The 21838-nt window shown below is 45.4% G+C and overlaps 1 protein-coding gene across 2 annotated transcripts in view; it reads right to left on the minus strand.

Annotated features, from left to right (window-relative positions):
- ARHGAP10 (Rho GTPase activating protein 10) overlaps positions 1 to 21838 on the minus strand; it is a 264608-nt gene that overhangs the window by 25785 nt on the left and 216985 nt on the right. For both annotated transcript variants that reach the window (XM_060178991.1, XM_060178990.1), the window contains one exon: positions 17274 to 17424. In XM_060178991.1, coding sequence (XP_060034974.1) covers positions 17274 to 17424 — 151 coding nt within the window. The remainder of the gene's footprint in view (positions 1 to 17273; positions 17425 to 21838) is intronic.

Genomic DNA, 21838 nt, shown 5'->3' on the forward strand with positions numbered 1-21838 from the left:
ACCCAACCCTACCATCCATTCACAGGGGAATCCTCTACTGTCCACAGTGTAGTAGCTGGTAGATGATGACTGTGAGGACACAGTGGAAGATTCTCTGATCAGAAAATCTCCCCAAAGTCTAAAGACTAGAGAGGAAAGGGGAGGAGCTTGAGACATGAATCCTGCCAAGAGACCATTAAGGACAGAGAGCTAATTGTGCTTCTCAGCAGCAGAGGTGCGTGAAGAGCTCTGTTGTGATTGCCAAGTGGAAGGAAAGGGTCCTAAAGTCCCACTTACCCTAATTCTGTTTCTTTACAAGTTAAAGCAATGTCATGCTGGGTAGGGGGCAAGGTGCCCCAGTTTTCCTCTCATCTCACTTTGCCTTCACCAAATAAGACCAACCTTCACTGGGACCATAATGGAACTAAACAACACACAGATTAATGACAGTCACTGGCAGGCTAGGAAAAAAAATCCACTTGATTCAACTTTTTAAATTTAAAATCACATCTAGGAAAGAGAAATCCAACTCAGTGGAATAACCTCCCATCTCCCCCAAAAGCACAAACTTCCCAAACTGCATATAGAAATATGTGTACCCCCCAAAAAAAATTTACCTAAAAGGAAACAAAAGAGGGCAATGAATTAGTATCACACTAAGGCATGAAAAGATGTAACAGAATGGCCATGCTATTATAAAGCAGACCTTATTTTTCTATTGCCTGAGTGTCTGTGTGTCTGTTTGCTAAATTAGTGCATCTTTGCCTCCAAAGAACTACTGGGCAGCTTAAGATATGCTAAAAACGTTTCACAGGCCAAGGGGATAAAAGACTCAGCTGTATTACAATCACCAGCCATAAAACACATACCCCATTATAATGTTGTTATAGTTACTAACTGGCATTAGGTTGCAACTCCAGGAACCACCTCCAGGACTTGCAAAGGTTGATGGAAGTCTGGAGCAACTCAGTTACAAGGTGAATAAGACCTGTTCAGCTGCGGTGTCAACAGAAGTCAAAGCAAATTGCCTGGCTTGGTAAAAGAGAGGGCATTTTTACGTCACAGTCCCAGTCCTGAGGCATTATTCAGAGACCGAGATTTCTGCCTACATAAACAAGCAAAAATTATAACAACCATGTACTTTCATCCATAGGAACTAAGAGAGTAATCAGATACTGAATCAAACTGTCTCTCCTAAATTTCTGAGGAAAGCTGACAGTGACAGCTCAGGAAATTTACAGCTGTGCTCAGAACACAAACTCTAGTCCTCCTGAGACAAGGAGGCCTGTGGGACGCCTAGCTACTTATCTACCTGCCCTATGCCCTTTCCTACTCTTTCCTCCTAAACACTGTTAATAATATCAACTGTCAGATCAAGATGCTAGCAACCACTAAGCTTAGGTATTACACTAGACAAAAACAACCCAAAATGAAAGACTATGCTTTATCTTTTCTTTCAAAATATACTGGGGCCAGGCAGTGGCACATCTGGTTAAGTTCACACATTACCGGGTAAGGTCCTAGGTTTGAGCCTCCAATCCCCACCAGAAGGGAGGAAGCTTTACAAGCAGTGAAGCAGGTCTGCAGGTATCTTTCTCCTGATCTTTCTTTTCCCTCTCAATTTCTATCTGTTCTATCAAATTAAAAAAAAAAAAAAAAGGAAAAATGGCCACCAAATCCTAGTGATAACTCTGGTAGCAAATTTAAAAAAATTAAAATAAAATAAATAAAAAGAAAGTACACTAAGCATGACAGTGGATTTGAAAGTTGTCTGCTTAATAACCAGCCCCGAATTCCCATCCCCAAAATATATGCCTGGATTCTTGAGTCTTTTACTTTAAATACAGAATAATTTGCAGTCATTATCTGGTTCTTGGATAAAAAAAAAATCACGAAAACTAAAACAGAATTTCCTGTTATATTTTTTAATTATTTATTATTGAATAGAGACAAAGAGAAATTGAGAGGAGGTGGGGGAGAGAGAGGGAGAGGGACAGAGACACACCTGCAGCCTGACTTCACCACTTGTGAAGCTTTTCCCCCCTGCAGGTGGGGACCAGGGGCTTGAACCCAGGTCCTTGTGCCCTACAGTGTGTGCCCTTAACCAGGTGCGCCTCCACCTGGCCCCTTTCTGATGTCTTTAAAGACAGCAAAAGAATCACAGATATGTACATCCAGGTCACCTTCAATTCAAACATAACCAAAGAAAAGTGAACCATTTGGGGCCAGGTGGTGGTGCACCTGGTTGAGCACACGTTACAAGGACGTGTTACGCAAGGACCAAGGTTCGAGCTCCCGGTCCCTCCCTGCAGGGGGAAAGCTTTGCAAGTGGTGAGGGACAGTGTTGTAGGTGTCTGTCTCTCTATTTCCCCCCTACCCTCTTGACTTCTGGCTGTCTCTATCTAATAAATAAAGATAATAATTTTTGTTTTAAAAAAGCAAAGTGAAACATTTAATAAAACGAGGCCCTAAATGTAGTATAATATGACAGAGAGAGCAGCCAAGGTAGAAGGAGAGTCAACCTAACAATGGAGCTCCAGGGTAGCAAGGCCGCCATTTTCAAAATGGCACCAGCAGTGAAGCCTCTCCCGGTCAATTCACAGAGGGGCTTCATGTGTTCTCACTAAGGTTGTGCTTCATGTCTGCGCCTTCCAGTCTTTAAGCTGACATATGTGTGAAGCTGGAAACTTTGTGATTAACTACTAATATAAATTTGTATCACACCCAGCCCATTTTGCCTCAGTAACCCATGATCAACTGAGGATCAGAAATGTTACAAGTCAGAACACTCCTGGAGCGCACAGCTGACCATGATAGGGCCTGGGTTTGAGCCCCAACACCCAATGGGATCACCATAACATTGGAGGAAGTTCCATGGATGGTGGAGGAGTGTAGTGATGCTACTCAATTCTCTCTCTATAAGAAAATATAGAATAAAAAAGCAGGGGCCAGGCGGTAGCACAGCACATGGCTCTAAGTGCAAGGACCAGCATAAGGATCCCAGTTTGAGCCCCCGGCTCCACACCTGCAGGGGGGTCACTTCAGAGGCGGTGAAGCAGGTCTGTAGGTGTCTATCTTTGTCTCCCTTCCTCTCTCGATTTCTCTCTGTCCTATCCAACAACAATGACAACAAGAATAACAACAACAACAATAAACAATGGCAACAAAAGGAAAAAAATAGCCTCTAGGAGCATTGGATTCGTAGTGCAGACACCGAGCCACAGCAATAACCCTGGAGGAAATAATAAATAAATAATAAATAAATAAATATTTAAAAAAACTATCCCAGGAGTGGTGGTATTGCATATGCATGAGACCCTGGTGCCACATTAAATAAAAAGGAATATTTGAAGAAACTTTCCTCACACATTCTTATTACAGTATAATGTTATAGTCATTCCAGTTTATGACAGCTGCTAATGTGTTATTGTGTCTCATTTATAAATTAATCATCACATGGTTTGGGAGGTAGTGCAGTAGATAAAGCACTGAACTCTCAAGCATGAAGTTCTGAGTTCGATCCCCAGCAACACATGTACCAAAGAAATGTCTGGTTCTTTCTCTCTCTCCTCCTTTCTCACTAATAAATAAATAAATAAAATAATTAATGAACCATCACCACAGATAACATATAAGAAAAAGCAGTACAGATATGAGCTGGTGCTATCACAATTTCAGGCAACTACTAGGGGAGGGAGAGAGAGAGAGAGAGAGAGAGAGAGAGTACTTAAGAGAATATATGCATGTGTGTGCATAACGAGTCATACGCTATAGGAAAAACTGAAACTATCAAGCTGTTGATCCTTGAGAACAAATATTAGTACATGCAAAAAGTTGATCCAAGAATGTACTTTAACAAACATGAAGAGCTCTCTGTTTATCCAGAGGTGACTCTGGGCTCCCTCTGAGCAGTGCTCAGAAGGCACGGGGGATGCTGTGGAATGCACACAGAGCAAAGCTGCAGAGCTGCTTCCCAGAGCTCATAAACGACAGGGTGGCCAGGAAGGCAGCTCAGCTGGTTAATCTCGACACTTGTATGCCCAAGGCTCCAGGTTTGATGCTGGTGCCACATGTACTGGAATAGTGCTCTGGTTTCTCATTCTTGTAAACCTATCTCGTGAAATAAATAAAATACATCTTCTTTAAAAAGGAAATGAAGGGGCTGGGGAGATAACGTAGTGGTTATGCTGAAGGATTTTCATGCCTGAAGCATGTAAGGTCCCTGGGTTCTATCCCCAGCACCACCATAAGCCAGAGTTGAGCAGTGCTCTGGTAAAAAGAAAAAGGAGGAAGGGGATGGAAGGGGAAGGGGAGGGGGGTGGAGGGAGGGGAGGAAAGCAAGGGGATAGGGAGGAGGGGGAAGGAAAAAAAACAGAAACACTCAGAAATTTACAGGATAATTCTTCGTAGCTCAATCTCACCTCCCTTCTTTCTCCTGAAAAGCTGGGAAGGAGTTGGTAACTTATAGCAAACCAGCCGGTGATTTGTTGCATTCATTTGATGCAGACATCACCCTGCTTTGAGGTCATTTTCACCACAGTCCCTGAGTGTTTTCTCTAAGTAATACAAGTCACCAGGATTCGGACACACTGCCTGACAACCCCTCCTCCCCTTCAAGATTTTTGCTCATCTTCCAGGCTACCGCAGAAAAACCGGCTCAAATCAGTCACTCTTGACAGCCTGAAAAATTCTGTTTCATTCAGGATAAACAATACTTTGGTTGGTTTGAAAGGATGTTTCTTAGACAGCCCGGCTTACCTCCTACGCTGGGAGGGTTTCAAAGAGGGCTATAAAGAGAGTGACAGCTGCTGGAATCCAGAACGGGAAATTAAAATAAAAGCTATTAGCACAGAGCCCACACTGCAGGGAGACGAGCTTTAAAGAATCCCTCTCTCTCCCATAAATTTGAGTCACCTGCCATGAACTGATTTTCGCCATGGAAGTCTGTGTTATTTTAGTGGCCTTAAATGAGCTTTCCTCCCCTCTGAGGAAGGGGCGTGGGCTCATCCCACACTGAGGCAGTCAGGACTGCAGAGGAAGTCAGGGAAGAACTTGCCTTCTGCTTTGTCACTAAAGTTGTGGGGGGTAGTTTCTAGGGCAACACCAGCGCTGAGGAGGTGGCTTGCATGATGGGCACCCCAGAACTCTACATCCCTGATTGCTCCTCACTGTGAAAGTGAGTTAAGACATAATCTGTCTACACAGAACATCAGGGATGCTAACCTGGTCTTGGATTGAGCCTTACAACTCAAGCCACATACAGGGTCAGAACAAGGCAAGAGGCCATGGCACCCAGGAAGTTGTTAGCTGGAGCCCACCCCTGAAGTGTCATGTGAAAGAAAAATTATATTCAAAGATGGCCAAGTTTGAGATGAAGTGAGGCCTGTGCCAGTTACTTGGTGGACTGAATCACGTGTCAGTGTCAAGCTACTTAGCTCCATCTAGGAGGAAACACTAATGGGGACATGCAAGTCAGCAAGACCCATGTCAACAATGGCCTCACAGTGGGCGTCCTCACAGCTGAGGAGGAAGGTTCATGGCAAGCTGATTACTTTACACTTCTGCTGCAGAGCCAGGGCCTCACACTACTCCCAGGCTCACTCCACCCCCCCCACTCTAGATAGAGAGATAAAAAGACAGACTGGGAGAGTAGGGGAGGGGGGAGGAGGGGATGAAGGATGGGGGGGGGAAGAGGAAGAGGAGGGGAGGAAGACTACAACACCTGAGCTACTCTGAGTGCCACCAAGGAAGGAGGTGGAAATGAACTCTACATTAAGGCATAATGTTTTTGTGATTTTAGTATTTCTCTCTTGGGTTCAAGAAATAGCTCAGTGTGTTAGATCATGGACTTTGCATACCTGAGGCCCCAAGATCAATCCCTAGCACCACCACAAACCAGAACTGAGCAGTGCTCCGGTCCCTCTCTCACAAAATATGTTTTAGAGATTTATTAATTTATTTATGAGAGAGATATATAGAGGAGAAGAGGAGGAAGAGGAGCATCGCTCCGGCATGTGTGGTGACACAGATTAAACTTGGAAGCTCATGTTTAATCTTTTAAATCCAACTCACTAGTCACCTTCCAGGACACAAAATAAATACTTTTTAAAAATGCGTCTTTACGCTGACTTTCCATACACTATCTATACTAGCATCTATTACATATTTTCACACAATCTGCACAGCATTACATATAGCAATAACTACTAAACACAGATAAAATAAAATGCTTTCTACATTGATGGAAAGGTCTGAACACATTTGCTTTAAAACAAACAGGTAGTGCTGGAGAGATAGCAGACTTTCATGCCTGAGGCTTTGAGGTCCCAAGTTCACTCCCCAGCACCACCATAAACCAGAGCTGAAGAGTGCTCTGATAAAAAATAAAAAATAAAACATCAAGGCAAAAAACTAAGACATCAATACAGTAACAGATTGAGGGATCAACCTTAAATATGGCTGCCCAATCCTGTTTCAATTACCTGCCCTCATCCATACATGAACTTGACTGAGAAGTCCTGACGATCTTGTGTGAGCTTGTCTCCCAGAATTCCCTTTTACTTCCTATATCTCTAGTGCCACTTCAACACCTCCCCATCCCCAAATCTAAATTACTTAACCAGCCTTGGCCTGATTCAAAAAGAAAAGGAAAGAAGAGAAAAGAAAAGAAAAGAGCTTCCTTAAATATTATTTTCAGGCCCAGGAGAGCTGGGTCACCCAGTAGAGCGCACACTAAACCATGGGCAAAAGAACCTGGGTGAGAGACCCTGGATCCACATGAGAGCCTTATACATGGAGCCTCCTCCTTCTCCTCTCTCCTTCTTTCTCCTCTGCCTGAAATTAAAAAATAAAATAAAATAAAATAAAATAAAATAAAGGAGGGAGGGGGTTGGGGAACTGCTGGGAGTGGTGGAACTAAGGAGCAGCCACGTCCCAGTGCCATATACATATATATAAGATTTCCCATGTTACATCTCTTCTACTTTGCTGGAGACTAGTATATTTTCCTATTAGTCTGATTTCTCCTCTCTGGCTTTATGAAAACACTAGCAGGGTTGAGAGACAGGCAGTCAGTAAAGCACACACTGTACCATGTATGAGGCCCTCACTAGTTTGGAACCCCACACCACATGTAAGCACCATGGACAGCACTGAGGGAACTCTATGGATGGCAGAGACTGGAGTCATTATTGCAGTGTCTCCTCTCTCTTCTCTCATAAAAAATAAATAAAGACTAGAAAACTGAGTCAGAAAGGCCCTGGATTCAGCGCCCAGTATTTCTCCTTAGAAGAAACATTCTAAAGAAAATACTAGCCAGCAGCAGGTCGCGTTGGAGTGTTTCCCGTGTGCCAGACAGTTTTGTTGTTGCTGCCACCAGGACTTTATTACTCAAGTTGACTTTTTCTATCTTTCTTTTCTTGATTGGGGATATTAATGGTTTACAGTCAACAGCAAAGTACAGTGTAACATTTCTCAGTTTTCCACATAACAATTCAGTCCCCTCTAGGTCCTCCTCTGCCATCATGTTCCAGGACCTGAACCTCCCCCTGCCACCCTAGTCCTTTACTTTGGAGCAGTACACCAAACCCAGCCTCAGTTCTGCTTTGTGTTTTCCCTTCTGTTGTTATTTATCAACTTCTGTCTATGAGTGAGATCATCCCATATTCATCTTTCTCTTTCTGGCTTATCTCCCTTAACACGAGTCCTTCAAGCTCCATCTAAGATGAGGTGAAGAAGCTGAATTCACCATTTTTAATAGCTGAGTAGTATTCCATTGTGTATATTTACCATAACTTGCTCAGCCACTCACTTGTTGGACACCTGGGTTGCTTCTAGGTTTTGGCTATTACAAACTGTGCTGCTATGAACAAAGGCGTACACAAATCTTTTCGGATGGGTGTGTTTGGTTCCTTAGGATGAGAGAGGATGAGAGAAAAAGAGGTCCTGTAGCACCAAAGCCTCCTCCAATGCACTGGGGGCTGTGCTCCAGCCTAGGTTGCAGCCCAGCTCCATGTAGGGTGACACAGGGGTCACTACAGCTCCTTATCAGCAAAGTGGACCAAGTCCCTGTTTCGCAGGCAGCACCAGAAAAATCTGTAACAGATGACAGAGGCAAGCAAACTGCTCCGACTGACTCCTGCCTTAGGAATAAAACCCCTGAAACAACTTGTGAAGGAACATACTAAACCAACCCAGAATCTGTTGTTGTGCACAGGCCGCGGAGAAGAGAGAGAGGAGGGGTCCGGATTGCGCTGGCACCTCAGAGTTGGGTGCTAGAGAGGCAGGTTGGGCCACGTGGAGGTAGCGAAAATGGCTGCCTCACGCAGTAACCTTTCCTGTGTCTGAACACCGGAGTGAAGCGCTGGCAAGAGAACGAGGTGCGGAAGAAGAAGGGCTTTTATAGGAGCAGCTTTCGCGAGAATGGGAAGGGGGAGGAGTAACCATAGCACTCCAGGATAGGATAATAACTCTCGTGAGAATGGGAGGGGGGAGGAGTAACCAAAGCACACCAAATATCGTGGGGATATAGACAATGCCCTGAGGGCACAACATGGCAAAACAGGCACTCCGAGAATGTCCCAACTCTCCCGGGAACTAGCAGTAGCCTGAGGGGACAACATGGCAGATATGACTGCATCGGCACAATTTCCCAGCAAGAATCAGCCACCAGATTCAGACTGTAGAACTGAGAGTGTAGGAGGGAGGGAGCAAAGAAGGGTCCAAGAGATGCTGGTGGAAGATTTTTTTTTTAATTAGTGACAATGTTGATTTATAAAATCATGAGATAAGAGGGGTACAATTCCACACTGTTCCCACTACCAGAGTTCTGTGTCCCCATTCCCTCCAATGGAAACTGTAGTGGTTCTCCCAAGGTCACGGAAAAATATTGATAAATGTATATATTTGCTATTTTTTCCTATGGTCCTGCCTTCTCTGTGGAAGGATTTTGATGCCTGACAGAGTTGAAAACAAGATTTTTATAAAGGTTTTATTTATTTATTTGCAATCCACATTGAAAGAGGTGTGAAAAAGCATTCCTGAAACCATACAGTGATTTAAACCAGTGTTACCACAATTGGAAAAAAAAAACCGAAAACATTAAAAACCTCTCCATTTCTAATCTCTTCTTTATGCCTCAACACTCAGCCTAGCTAAGGAGGGGAATGCACACTACCTGCAACACTGGTGCTCCTGCAGGTGTGACAGCTCGGGGCCAGGGAGCCAAGGGCCACACCTAATGATTTAGTGCTACAAGCACAGCGCTAGCCATGAAGTGCTAGCCATGAAGCTCTAGCCATGAAGCTCTAGCTCAGAAGGTGAAAAAAACCTAGCTTGTTTTCATCTCATTCCCCAGTTCTCTATTTAACTCCTCTAGAACGAAGAGTGTTTAAGTTAACTCTAGAATAAAGTCTCATGTGGTTTTGTTTCCTGCGTGTTTATCACTGTACTGCCTCTGAAAGAAAGTGAGAGTCATGTTGTTGTCATTCTCCTCCATGCCCTGCCTTGCCCTGCTATGAGACGAATCCCAGCCAGGGAGCATCCCTCCAAGGATAGACGGAAAAGGACGCAGCCTCACTGTTTACCCGTCTCCCCTTCAACAGCTGTAGTTTCACTCTCTGCTGAGAAGACACTCCATCCTCATGGCGGGGCCCGTGGCACTGCTGGCCGAGGGCAACACATGCTCTGCAAAATGTGCTGCACTTACACATCCAGATCTAAGTGCGAGAAGTGCCAGCCCAACGATACCCAAGAAGACCCGCTCAAACATAGGCCCAAGCCCTGCCAATTGGCTGGCGAGGGGGATTTGTTTTCCACAAGCTATAGATCACATTTCTAAGTTGCCTAAACAAACAAACTGCAACATAATGTAGGAAAGAAGATAGGCACAGAATGCCTAATTACCCAAGAAGATGCAAGGAAGGGAGGGAGGGGGTGGAGAGAGGGAGGGAGAGAGAGAGGAGAGAGAACAAGCCCTGTGCTGTCTAGTCCTGTTTAAAATTAGAGCCTGTCTCAAGAAAGAGCTTAGTCAACATTCAGATGGAAATCTCTTACTTGCCAAACCTTCTTTTAAATTTTTTCTCCTGCCATGCATGAAAAATATCCAAGACTATATCTCATACAGTCATGTAACTTTTCTTGTATGGAGGAGAATGACAACAACATGAATCTCACTTTCTTTCAGAGGCAGTACAGTCATAAACACGCAGGAAACAAAACCACATGAGACTTTATTCTAGAGTTACTTAAACACTCTTCGTTCTAGAGGAGTTAAATAGAGAACTGGGGAATGAGATGAAAACAAGCTAGGTTTTTTCACCTTCTGAGCACTGTGCAGGATATCTCCTACTTTTTGTTTGTTTGTACAAGAGACTTCTCTAAATCTACCTAGCTTTACAGTTCATGAGGCTATTTATTACAAGCTGCATGAAACTAAACATGGTTCCCATCAAATTGTTAAAAAAGATTTCAGAAAAAATTTAATGGCTCTTCTACTTCAAGAAATCAAGCAGGGCCAGCTGGTGGCCCACCTGGTAACTATGCACACAAGTGACAGTGTGAAAGGAGCCAGGTTCAAGCCTCTGTTCCCACCTGCGGGCAGAAAGCTTCACCACTGGTGAAGTAGTGCCGTGGATGCTCGCTCTCTGTCTCCACCTCCCCCTTCCCTCTCCCTGTCCATCTCTATCCAATAAATATTTTCACAAGAAATCTAGCTAGATGTTAGATCCATCTCAATGCCTAGTAACTGTCCACAAAGAATCTTAAACAACTAGCTACATTTTTTAAGTCTCTGTAAATGTTAAGTTTGACAATCATTTTCTTCATAATGTCACAAAGAAAAAGCCAGAGCACTCTGTAAACAGATGCCTCCACGTGCCAGTGATGACTAGAGGTGTGTCAAAGGAAGGAGTCTAAGTGTTTTCTGTGAAACCAGTCATCTGTCAGTTGGGGTCGTGCTGAGGCTGAAGGAGCTACGGCAAGAACCAGGCCTAAGAGCAGTGTGATTCAGCTAGGAGGCCTCCACGGCCAGGCCCATCCAGCCTCTGCTCAGACTGACCGTTTGATCTATTTGATGCTGAGCTGAGACCAATGTGGAGCCTCTTCCAAGGCTGGCTGCTTGGAACCACTTGCTGCCCTGCTCTGTGTCAGAGGAGAAATAACATACCACAAACCACTTCACTCAATACCACATCTATGACCAAATCCTATGGCTGAAGAAAAGTCCCCCCCCGCCCCATCCAGCCTAGATTCATCAGTCTTGGCAGAAAACCTAACTTTTAAACAAAAACTATTTGTCCAAGGTATTACTGAATCAAGTACAGTAGAGAATGAATGGGAAAGAGTAGGGCAAATGTGTATTCCCCTGCACATCTGAGACTCCACAGAAACCAAGCTCAATCCCCAGCACCACCATATGTCAGAGGTGAGTATGACTCTGGTCTCTCACTCTCATAAAAATAAATTAATTCGGGGTTCGGGGGACAGGTGGTAGCACAGCAGGTTAAGTGCACGTGGCGCAAAGTGCAAGGACCGGCTCAAGGATCCCAGTTCAAGCCCCCAACTCCCCACCTGCAGGGGGGTCGCTTCACAAATGGTGAAGCAAGTCTGCAGGTATCTTTCTCTCCCCCTCTATCTTTCCCTCCTCTCGATTTCTCTCTGTGCTATCAAACAATGACAGCATTGACAATAATAATAACAACCACGAAGATAAACAAGGGCAACAAAAGGGAAAAAATGGCCTCCAGGAGCAGTGGATTCCCTGGAGACAAAACAAACAAAATTAATTCAGACGGCCAGGTGTGACGCACCTACAGTGCTTATTGCCGTGTGTGGTGGTGATGATCCAGGTTCATGCCCCAGTCCCTAGAGTGCACACTGCCGTGTGTGGTGGTGATGATCCAGGTTCATGCCCCAGTCCCTAGAGTGCACACTGCCGTGTGTGGTGGTGATGATCCAGGTTCATGGCCCTAGTCCCTAGAGTGCACACTGCCGTGTGTGGTGGTGATGATCCAGGTTCATGGCCCCAGTCCCTAGAGTGCACACTGCCGTGTGTGGTGATGATGATCCAGGTTCATGCCCCAGTCCCTAGAGTGCACACTGCCGTGTGTGGTGATGATGATCCAGGTTCATGTCCCTAGTCCCTAGAGTGCACACTGCCATGTGTGGTGATGATCCAGGTTCATGGCCCTAGTCCCTAGAGTGCACACTGCCGTGTGTGGTGGTGATGAACCAGGTTCATGCCCCAGTCCCTAGAGTGCACACTGCCGTGTGTGGTGGTGATGATCCAGGTTCATGGCCCTAGTCCCTAGAGTGCACACTGCCGTGTGTGGTGGTGATGTAGGTTCATGCCCCAGTCCCTAGAGTGCACACTACCGTGTGTGGTGGTGATGATCCAGGTTCATGCCCCAGTCCCTAGAGTGCACACTGCCGTGTGTGGTGGTGATGATCCAGGTTCATGGCCCTAGTCCCTAGAGTGCACACTGCCGTGTGTGGTGGTGATGATCCAGGTTCATGGCCCTAGTCCCTAGAGTACACACTGCCGTGTGTGGTGATGATCCATGTTCATGGCCCTAGTCCCTAGAGTGCACACTGCCGTGTGTGGTGGTGATGATCCAGGTTCATGGCCCTAGTCCCTAGAGTGCACACTGCCGTGTGTGGTGGTGATGATCCAGGTTCATGCCCCAGTCCCTAGAGTGCACACTGCCGTGTGTGGTGGTGATGATCCAGGTTCATGCCCCAGTCCCTAGAGTGCACACTGTCGTGTGTGGTGGTGATGATCCAGGTTCATGCCCCAGTCCCTAGAGTGCACACTGTCGTGTGTGGTGGTGATGATCCAGGTTCATGCCCCAGTCCCTAGAGTGCATACTGCCGTGTGTGGTGGTGATGATCCAGGTTCATGCCCCAGTCCCTAGAGTGCACACTGCCGTGTGTGGTGGTGATGATCCAGGTTCATGTCCCTAGTCCCTAGAGTGCACACTGCCGTGTGTGGTGATGATCCAGGTTCATGCCCCAGTCCCTAGAGTGCACACTGCTGTGTGTGGTGATGATCCAGGTTCATGCCCCAGTCCCTAGAGTGCACACTGCCGTGTGTGGTGGTGATGATCCAGGTTCATGCCCCAGTCCCTAGAGTGCACACTGCCGTGTGTGGTGGTGATGATCCAGGTTCATGGCCCTAGTCCCTAGAGTGCACACTGCCGTGTGTGGTGGTGATCTAGGTTCATGCCCCAGTTCTAGAGTGCACACTACCGTGTGTGGTGGTGATGATCCAGGTTCATGCCCCAGTCCCTAGAGTGCTCATTGCTGTGTGTGGTGGTGATGATCCAGGTTCATGCCCCTAGTCCCTACAGCAGGGGGTGGGGGGAGCTTCACACCCGGTGGAGTAGTGCTACAGGGGTATCTCCATCTTTCAGTCTGTTCCTCTCCGGTCTGTCTCCAACTCTTTATCAAAACAGAAAGAAAAACAAACCAGGCCACCAGGAGTGGGGTAGTAGTACAGATACTGAGCCCTAGCAATATTCCTGGTGGCAAAAATTAATAAAAATTAAGTCATTAACTAAAAAGGAAAAAAAAAAATCAACCAGCATTAAATGTAATACACACTGAATTAAAATTTTGTAGACATGGGAAGTGGCTCTATCACTGATAAGAAAAATTACCAAAAACAAACTTTGGGTAGCATTCAAGTAGAACAGACAATTAAATGATTTGGGGGGGCCTGAAGGTAATACAGTAGGTTAAACGCACATGGAGAGAAGTGCAAAGACAGGCCTAAGGATCCCAGTTTGAGCCAACAGCTCCCCACCTGCAGGGAGTCACTTCATAGGCAGTGAAGCAGGTCTGCAGGTGTCTATCTTTCTCCCCCTCTCTATCTTCCCCTCCTCTCTCATTCTCTGTCCTATCCAGCAACAACAACAACAACAAAGGCAATGAAAATAGGAAATAAATGGCCTGTAGGAGCAGTGATTCATAGTGCAAGCACCACCGAGCTCCAGTGATAACCCTGGAGGCAATAAACAAACAAACAAACTCAAGTGATAACCCTGGAGGCAATTAACAAACAAACTCAAAAGTCCTGATGACAAGAACAAGTGCCGTCTGCCAAGAGATAGCTTACCTAGTATGCTGCACAGGATATTAAACACGAAGACCCAGTTCTGAGCCCCCAGCATCACATGGGAATATCAGCATATCAGCACAACAGGAAGTTCCATGTGGAGCCATGCTTTGGTGTCCTGTCCTTCCCCCCTCACCACCCCACCGCCACCCCTTGCACCTGAGTAAAATTAAAAGGAAAACATGCCTGTTAGGAACAGTGGCATCATGCAGTGGTGAAGCAGGGGAGAGGACTGTGATAAGTGTGTTTCTTTTTAGAGGGTTTCAATATATAAACTTCAGTCCACAGTCCTCCTTGTGGGCTTCCCTTTAAAAACATATTGACCACCTCTCTTCATTTACTTCCTACTTTTCTTAGAACATGCAAACTATGCACACTACTTTGTACTCTCTCTGAAATAACTCACAGATTGCATTTATTCAAGCCTAGCTACAATTAGTCGGGGAGGGGACTAATCGTAGATTTTGCCTGCTTTGTCTTAGGACCTCATCATTCTGTGGCCAAACTCATGAGCTTGATTCTGAAGATTTCCCAAAAATAAATCCAAGGCTACAATCCAGGATTAAAACTATAAAATGCTATAGAATAAATCACAAAAAAATAAGGATCATAAGAACAGACTACAGGAATTGATAATCATTTTTCCCTTTACAATAAAAACTGTTAAAGAACTATCACATGGACTGGGGAAAGAGCATAATGGTTGTGCAAAAGCCTTTCGTGCTTGAGGCTCTGAGTTCCCAGGTTCAATCCCCAACAGCACCATCACCCAAAGCTGAGCAGTGCTTTGGTCTCTCTATCCCTTTCTCTCTGTATGTCTGTCTGTCATGTTAAAATAAAATTTAAACAAAGAACTATTAAACCACCTAAAAATACAAGAAAGTATGATTGTAATCCCAGAAATGACGTGAAGAGCATTTCAGCAGCTTCTCATTCTTTAATAATCACTCAGAAACCCAATGATCAAAAGATGAGCTTCCTATGTATATGTGACTGGGTATTATGATAGTCCCCAAAATACCAAAAAGTAGACATAATCCTAAGGTAAAAATGTCCCTCTGAGGTCATTTCATTTGTAAACAGTTAATCTAGGTGGCCCGCTGGAGAGAGAGCTCAGTGGTAAAGCAGAGAACTGGCACCCTAAAGCCCCTGAGCTCATCATTCTGGTCAGAATGATGCTGTTTCTATTTCCCTTTCTCATGAAGTAAATAAAATATTTCCTTAAGTCCATTCTGTTCTGTGCATGGGCCCATTGAGAATGTAGGGAATTATTCTATGACTTCTCAGTTTCTCCTCCCCCCTTCCCCCCACATTCACCTTTTGCACAAATTCTTAACAGTTTGAGCAGAAGACAAGTGAGATAGAAGCAAAGGTGCAATTTAAACTAGTCAGTTTTACTCCTTATTAGCAACTCTGTTGAGAGGGAGTCAAAGTGAGGGAGTGAGGGAGAGGGGGAGGGGGAAGGAGAGGGAGAGGGAGAGGGAGAGGGAGAGGGAGAGGGAGAGGGAGAGGGAGAGGGAGAGAGAATACAAAAAGGAGCTGTGACCAAAAGTTGAAACCAATGTTTTTAAAACAACAACAAAGGAAACTTTGACATTTTAGGTTATTTTTAGAAATTCATGTCCTTACTCTGAATGAGAAGCACTGGACTATAAAACTAACAATTTTATTTTATTTTATTTTTAATTTTTTGCCTCTGGGGTTATTGCTGGGGCTCAGTGCCTGCACTAGGAATCCACTGCTCCTTGAAGTCACTTTTCCCATTTTGTTGCCCTTGTTGTTGTCATTGATGCCATTGCTGTTGTTGTTAGACAGGACAGAGAAATTGAGAAAGATGGGGAAGACAGGGAGGGGGAGAGAAAGACAGACACCTCCAGACCTGCTTCACCTGCTTCAGCCCTGCAGGTGGGAAGCTAGGAGCTCAAACCCGGAGCCTTATGCTGGTCCTTGCGCTTCCTGCCATGTGCACTTAACCTGCTGTGCTACTGCCTGACCCCCAAAACTACCATTTTTATCCTCTGATACATGTCTTAAACAATGGCAAATAATCGCAGCTCACCCCAACCCCAACATTACTACAAGAGGCATTCTGAGCCAGTCAGTGGGTTTGAAGAAAGTCCTTGGTTGCTTGCATGTAACTATCAAGACATCAGACCACAAAGCTGTGTTATGAAGGAGACATAGTTTCTACCTCCATTCCTTTCCTTTCCTCCCAGTGACAGTCATCACACATCGCCAACCCAACAAAGAGAACCTCAATAGCTTAAAGGATAATGGATGATGCTATTCATTTTTTAGGAGGAGGGAGCGGAGGAAGAGGAAGAGGAGGAAGTGGAGGAGGAGGGGAAATAACGAAGACGGATTTCAAGTGGGGTGGAGCACCACAGCAACTGAGCCAGGAGCCCAAGGCCCAAGCAGTAAGTGCAGCGTCCTCTGACCGCCACACCAGTGGGCACAGGAGCACAGGCGAGCTACTGGCACCCTCCATATGGCTCTTGCTTTGCAGGGACCCCAGCATAAAAGCTGCACCTCCAGGCTCTCTTTAAAGTGAAGCAACGTGGGAGCGTGCAGACCTGTGGCCAGGTGACAACAATCAGCACATGACTTCCTGGATGGGGTGTGATAATGTCCTTTGGCCAGAGCTTCTCTGTGGAACTCCACTCACGCCTCTTGACTGTCACAGCCTGGCTAATTTGCCACCCCCACCACACGATGAGATAAATCTCTGCCTTTGGAAACTATCCGACAAAACAGGATAGGAAAGGCCTGAAGCCCTAATACACTCCGGCGCCTTTAGTCAAGAAGCATTTTACAGCATTTTACTATGAGCTCCTCTCCCCCAAAAGATCTACGTTAATTTTAGTTCCCTTTCAATTTGTCTCAGGGTTATGTAACCTCACAGGAGGTCACACCAAGTTTCCCAAAACAGAAATTTAAGCTGTCTTTTAAAAAATAAAAAAAGAAGCAGGCATAACAAAGACAAACACACAAGTGAAACTTGCATTCTCTTTCCTAGCAAGGAAGTTCCACCCTCCCCGTTAATCTTAAAAATTATAATCTCCAGGGGGAAAAAAGTAATTTAAGACACAAAGGATGGGAAGCCACGGCAGGCCCTGGGAACAGATGGTGTAAGCCATGACCTCAACATGTGGGCAAGCAGAGAGGTATATGAACATCTTACCGTCTTCTAGCTCCAGACAGAGGTTATACACAGCCACGGGTCTCTTGGTCCGCTGGCCTTGCCTCTTTGACTGCCGTGGAGGGGCGTTTGGGGGTGATGTTGACAGGACCGCAGGCTCGGGGAATGTGGCAGCAGGCAGAGTCCTGAAAATCTGCCAGCAAAGCAAAATGGACATTAATTGCTTCCTGTGAAGAGGAGTCAGGTGTTGCAAAAGCACAGCTGCATCCAATGACATCTGCCTCTAGCTCCTTCAAGACGGGCTAGAAATACGCCTTCAAGTTTTAGGTCGAGGCCATCAATCTTCTCCAGAGAATTAAGGGACAGTAACATCAAACAGTTATGGTTCAAAACGAATCCCTGCACCAGCAGAGCGAGCTATCATTAGCCTGCCCAGATGTGACAATACTCCGTTCTTCATTCATAAGCAAAGTGACCAAGACAAAGCATTATATTAATAGGGAGCATTCTCCTGGCTAGGTAAACAGTTGAAAAGGCAGAGCACCAAACTCCCACATCCGAAGTTCCTGGTTCAATGCCCCACACTGCAAGTACCAGAGTGGTACTCTGGAGTATCTTTCTCTGTAGCTCCTCCTCTCTGCCTCGTGTGAAAATCACTCTCATATGTGATAAATGAATCTTTGAAGATAAGCATTCCATGAAATCTCACATGGGTTCTATTTATGCCCAAAACACCTTTCTCAATTGTTTTCCCCTTCAAATGATACGAACAGAAATACATGCCTGCAAACATGTCTTCCATATTTAAAAACGGTCTGGGCTGATGAAATTACCTTTCGGACTCCCCGACATATCCTTCATAAAATGTTGGGGAAATTTCATCAGTTCATTTCATGCCCTCTGGCTTCTCTTCATAAGCTCTTCTCCTCTTACGAAACCAACAATATTAGCACCTGGATCAGCTGCAGGGCTATTCCTCCATCAGCAATGACAACATTAATTAAAAAGGGCTGCTGCTTTGCTTGGCAATTGTGTCCTCTGTCTGAGAAAAGAAAAGCCATCTGCACACCCATGGGTGCCTTGCACCAGACCTCTTGGGGCCGCTGAACCCTGGGGCCAGAAGTTTCCTGTCCCCACCACACAAGAAAACTCCCAGCCTTCGATGAAGTCATAAAATCAAACGTTTAGAGTTATCAACCTCCAGACGCTGCCTCTCCAGAGGGCTGATGGTCTTCAGGTGGAAGCCGGAAATAGGAAGAAAGGAAGCTAGCTAGTGTTAAACACAACAGCAAGAGCAAACACACAATACAAGCCAGGATAAGGTGAGAGCCCTAGTGTAGCAAGGGAATTATTATTTATGCCACTGAATAGAGAGAGGCTGGTGACCAAGGTCGACAAGCTGGCGAGTCGCTTACATGCCTGTACCACACACATCAACTAAGGGCCATGCCGCCATTCTGGTCACCAGGTCTTAAAGTCCTCACCCCCAGACTGTATCATATAAATAAACAAGTTCAACAGAGCATTTGCCTGGTAGTACCACACTGCCCCCTCATGTGTAAACAACAAGAAGAAATCATTCAAATGATTTTGGACACATATTTGCTGGTGAAAATTTACTTTTGTGTTCCACCTGGTCACCTGCTTTGTGTTCCAGAAGAGCATTCTGTCCAAAATCAAACTACTTATCTGCATAAAGCATAGTAATATATTTTTAAAAAATCTTCCCTATCTAGACTGCTGCCCATGGCTGGATTTAGGACTGTTGTTATTTGAGTTAGATAGGGAAGGGAGTCTGACTAAGAAGAAAATGGCCACAAGGAAGACCTGAGAAAAGATGTGCAAGACACAATTACACTGAAAGAAAAGGGTGCCTTGGGGGCCAGGCAGTGGTGCACCAGGTGCACTGGGCTGAGCACATATAATACGGAGGGACGCAAGGACCCCGGCTCCCTACCTGCAGGGAGGTCACTTCACAGGCAGTGAAGAGGTCTGCAGGTGTCTTTCTCTCCCCCTCTCTGTCTTCCATCCCCCCCCTTGGTTTCTCTCTGTCCTATCCAGCAATAACAACAGCAACAACAAGAGCAACAAAATGTGGAAAATGGCCACCAGGAGCAGTGGATTCATAGTGCAGGCACTGAGCTCCAGCGATAAGCTGGGAGGAAGGAAGGAAGGAAGGAAGGGAGGGAGGGAGGAAGGGAGGGAGGGAGGGAGGGAGGGAGGAAGGGAGGGAGGGAGGGAGGGAGGAAGGAAGGGAGGGAAGGGAGGGAGGATGGATGGAAAAGAAAATGGCACCTTTGAGTGACCCATAAGTGGAACTCCCTGGCTGTTAGATGATGTTGACAAATAAAGCAAAGCCCTGGGAGGTATTATCTGAATAGAAGTCAAACAATATACAGAACCAGTACCACTAGAGCCAAAGGAAACGCTGGCAACCTTCCCTCCCAAGGGGAAGGAAGAGGATAAGCTCCAGGCTCCTCCTTCCTGAGACAAACTCAAGAAATCTTTGCTTCCTTTTCCCATTTTTCTTCTTCCTCTATCCTGGGGTGAGGGGGTGTGGCACAGAGTTGTGGGGGCAGCATCAGTCTGCAGAGCCAGACAGCCATGCAAATGAGGACACACACCCCCTCCTGTGAGCTCAATGAATGCTTGCAGGAGGCTGAGTGGAGACAAGAGGGCTGGGCCTCCAAAAATCTCCAGAAGACTTAAAACATCTAAACTCAGGGTATCTGGGTGATTAGTATTCAACCAACAAAAGAAGGAAAGCTTGCCCTATGAAACAGTGTGGCGGACCCTAAGGGCATTATATGCAGTGAAATAAAGCTCAAAGAATCTTGAGGACTGAACAATTAACCCCGGTCTCCATATGTGGAAAGTGGTAGTTGGTGTCCAAATTCTTGACTCAAATTCCTTGGTTCATTTTCTGGCTGATACAAAACCAAAAAGTCCATTACTGGTGGTGGGAAGGAACCAATCAGTGCTACTCTGTTGAGGAGAGAGGAGAGAAGAGAATATCTACATGAATTCACTATCCCTGCACCCCCTAAATGTTTTAAGAACACACTATCCTTCATATGTATTTGCTTGTCTTCTATACACTAGTCCTAACTCAAAAATTATTACATATTTTTAATTACTTGAAAGAGACTGAGAAATTAAAAGGGAAGGGGCAGGGGAGAGAGACACACACTGGCTGCTCCGCTGCTTGTGGAACTTTCCTAGGGTTGAACTCAGTTCCTTGTGAATTATATCATGTGCACTCTACAGGGTCCGCCACCACTCCGGACCCTTGAAATTATTATATTTAATTTTTATATGCATTTATTTATTTTCCCTTTTGTTGCCCTTTTTATTGTTGTTGTAGTTATTATTGATGTCATCGTTGTTAGGAGAGGATGGGAAGACAGAGAGGGGGAAAGATAGACACCTGCAGACTTGCTTCACCACCTGTGAAGGGACTCCCCTGCAGGTGGGGAGCCGGGGCCTCGAACCAGTATCCTTACACTGGTCCTTGTGCTTCGTGCCCCATGAACTAACCCACTGTTCTACCGCCCGACTCCCAAAATTATTTCTTAAGCTATAAAACTATGCTCTCTGGGTTCTCTCAAACACCAGAAATTTTAAAAGATATTCTTCTGAGGAACTCTCTTCCACTACTGGTGGGAATATGAACTGGTGCTGTATGGAGTATGGGGAGTCCTAGAGAAAAAGAAAATAAATGCTTTATGATCCAGCAATACCACTCTTAGGCATACAGCCAAAGGGCATGAAGAATTGAATTCAAAGGGGACATGTATGCACCCTATGTCCATATCTGCATTGTTCTCAATAGCCAAGGAGTGGAAGCAACCCGAACGACCATGGGCATATGATTGGATGTTAAATTTAAAAGATAGGCTTACAAAATCTAGAACAAGGAAGAATGATCTATTGACCTCAAAATACTGACCTGGTCTGGGGGACAATATAATCCCAAAAGTTGAAATTTACCTGGAATAGTGCAGATGAAGTGCTGGGGGGGGGGGTGTTCCCTCCATTTTGTAGATAGTTAGTAAGCATATTTTAGTTATATTTCAAAGGGCCTGTAGCTATACTAGTGTGTTTTTGTTTTCCCCTGAACCTGAAATCTGATATGCAGGTGGATCCTAATTACATTTAATCTGCACTATTCCAGCCTTTAGGTCCATGATTGTTCAACAGTTTGTTTGACTTTGTATGTTAACTCTCTTTTCAGTCACCAGGTTCCAGATGCTAGCAGGATGTGACCAGACTTCCCTGGACAGACAACCCCACCAATGTGTCCTGGAGCTCTGCTTCCCCAGAGCCCTTCCCCACTAGGGAAAGAGAGAGACAGGCTGGGAGTATGGATCGACCTGTCAACGCCCAAGTTCAGCGGGGAAGCAATTACAGAAGCCAGACCTTCCACCTTCTGCATCCCACAATGACCTTGGGTCCATACTCCCAGAGGGATAGAGAATGGGAAAGCTATGAGGGGAGGGGATGGGATACAGAGTTCTGGTGGTGGGAATTGTGAGAAGTTGTACCCCTCTTATCCTATGGTTTTGTCAATGTTTCCTTTTTATAAATTAAATTTTTTTTTTAATTGA

The sequence above is a fragment of the Erinaceus europaeus genome, chromosome 19, assembly GCF_950295315.1.
Source record: "Erinaceus europaeus chromosome 19, mEriEur2.1, whole genome shotgun sequence".
NCBI lineage: Eukaryota > Metazoa > Chordata > Mammalia > Eulipotyphla > Erinaceidae > Erinaceus > Erinaceus europaeus.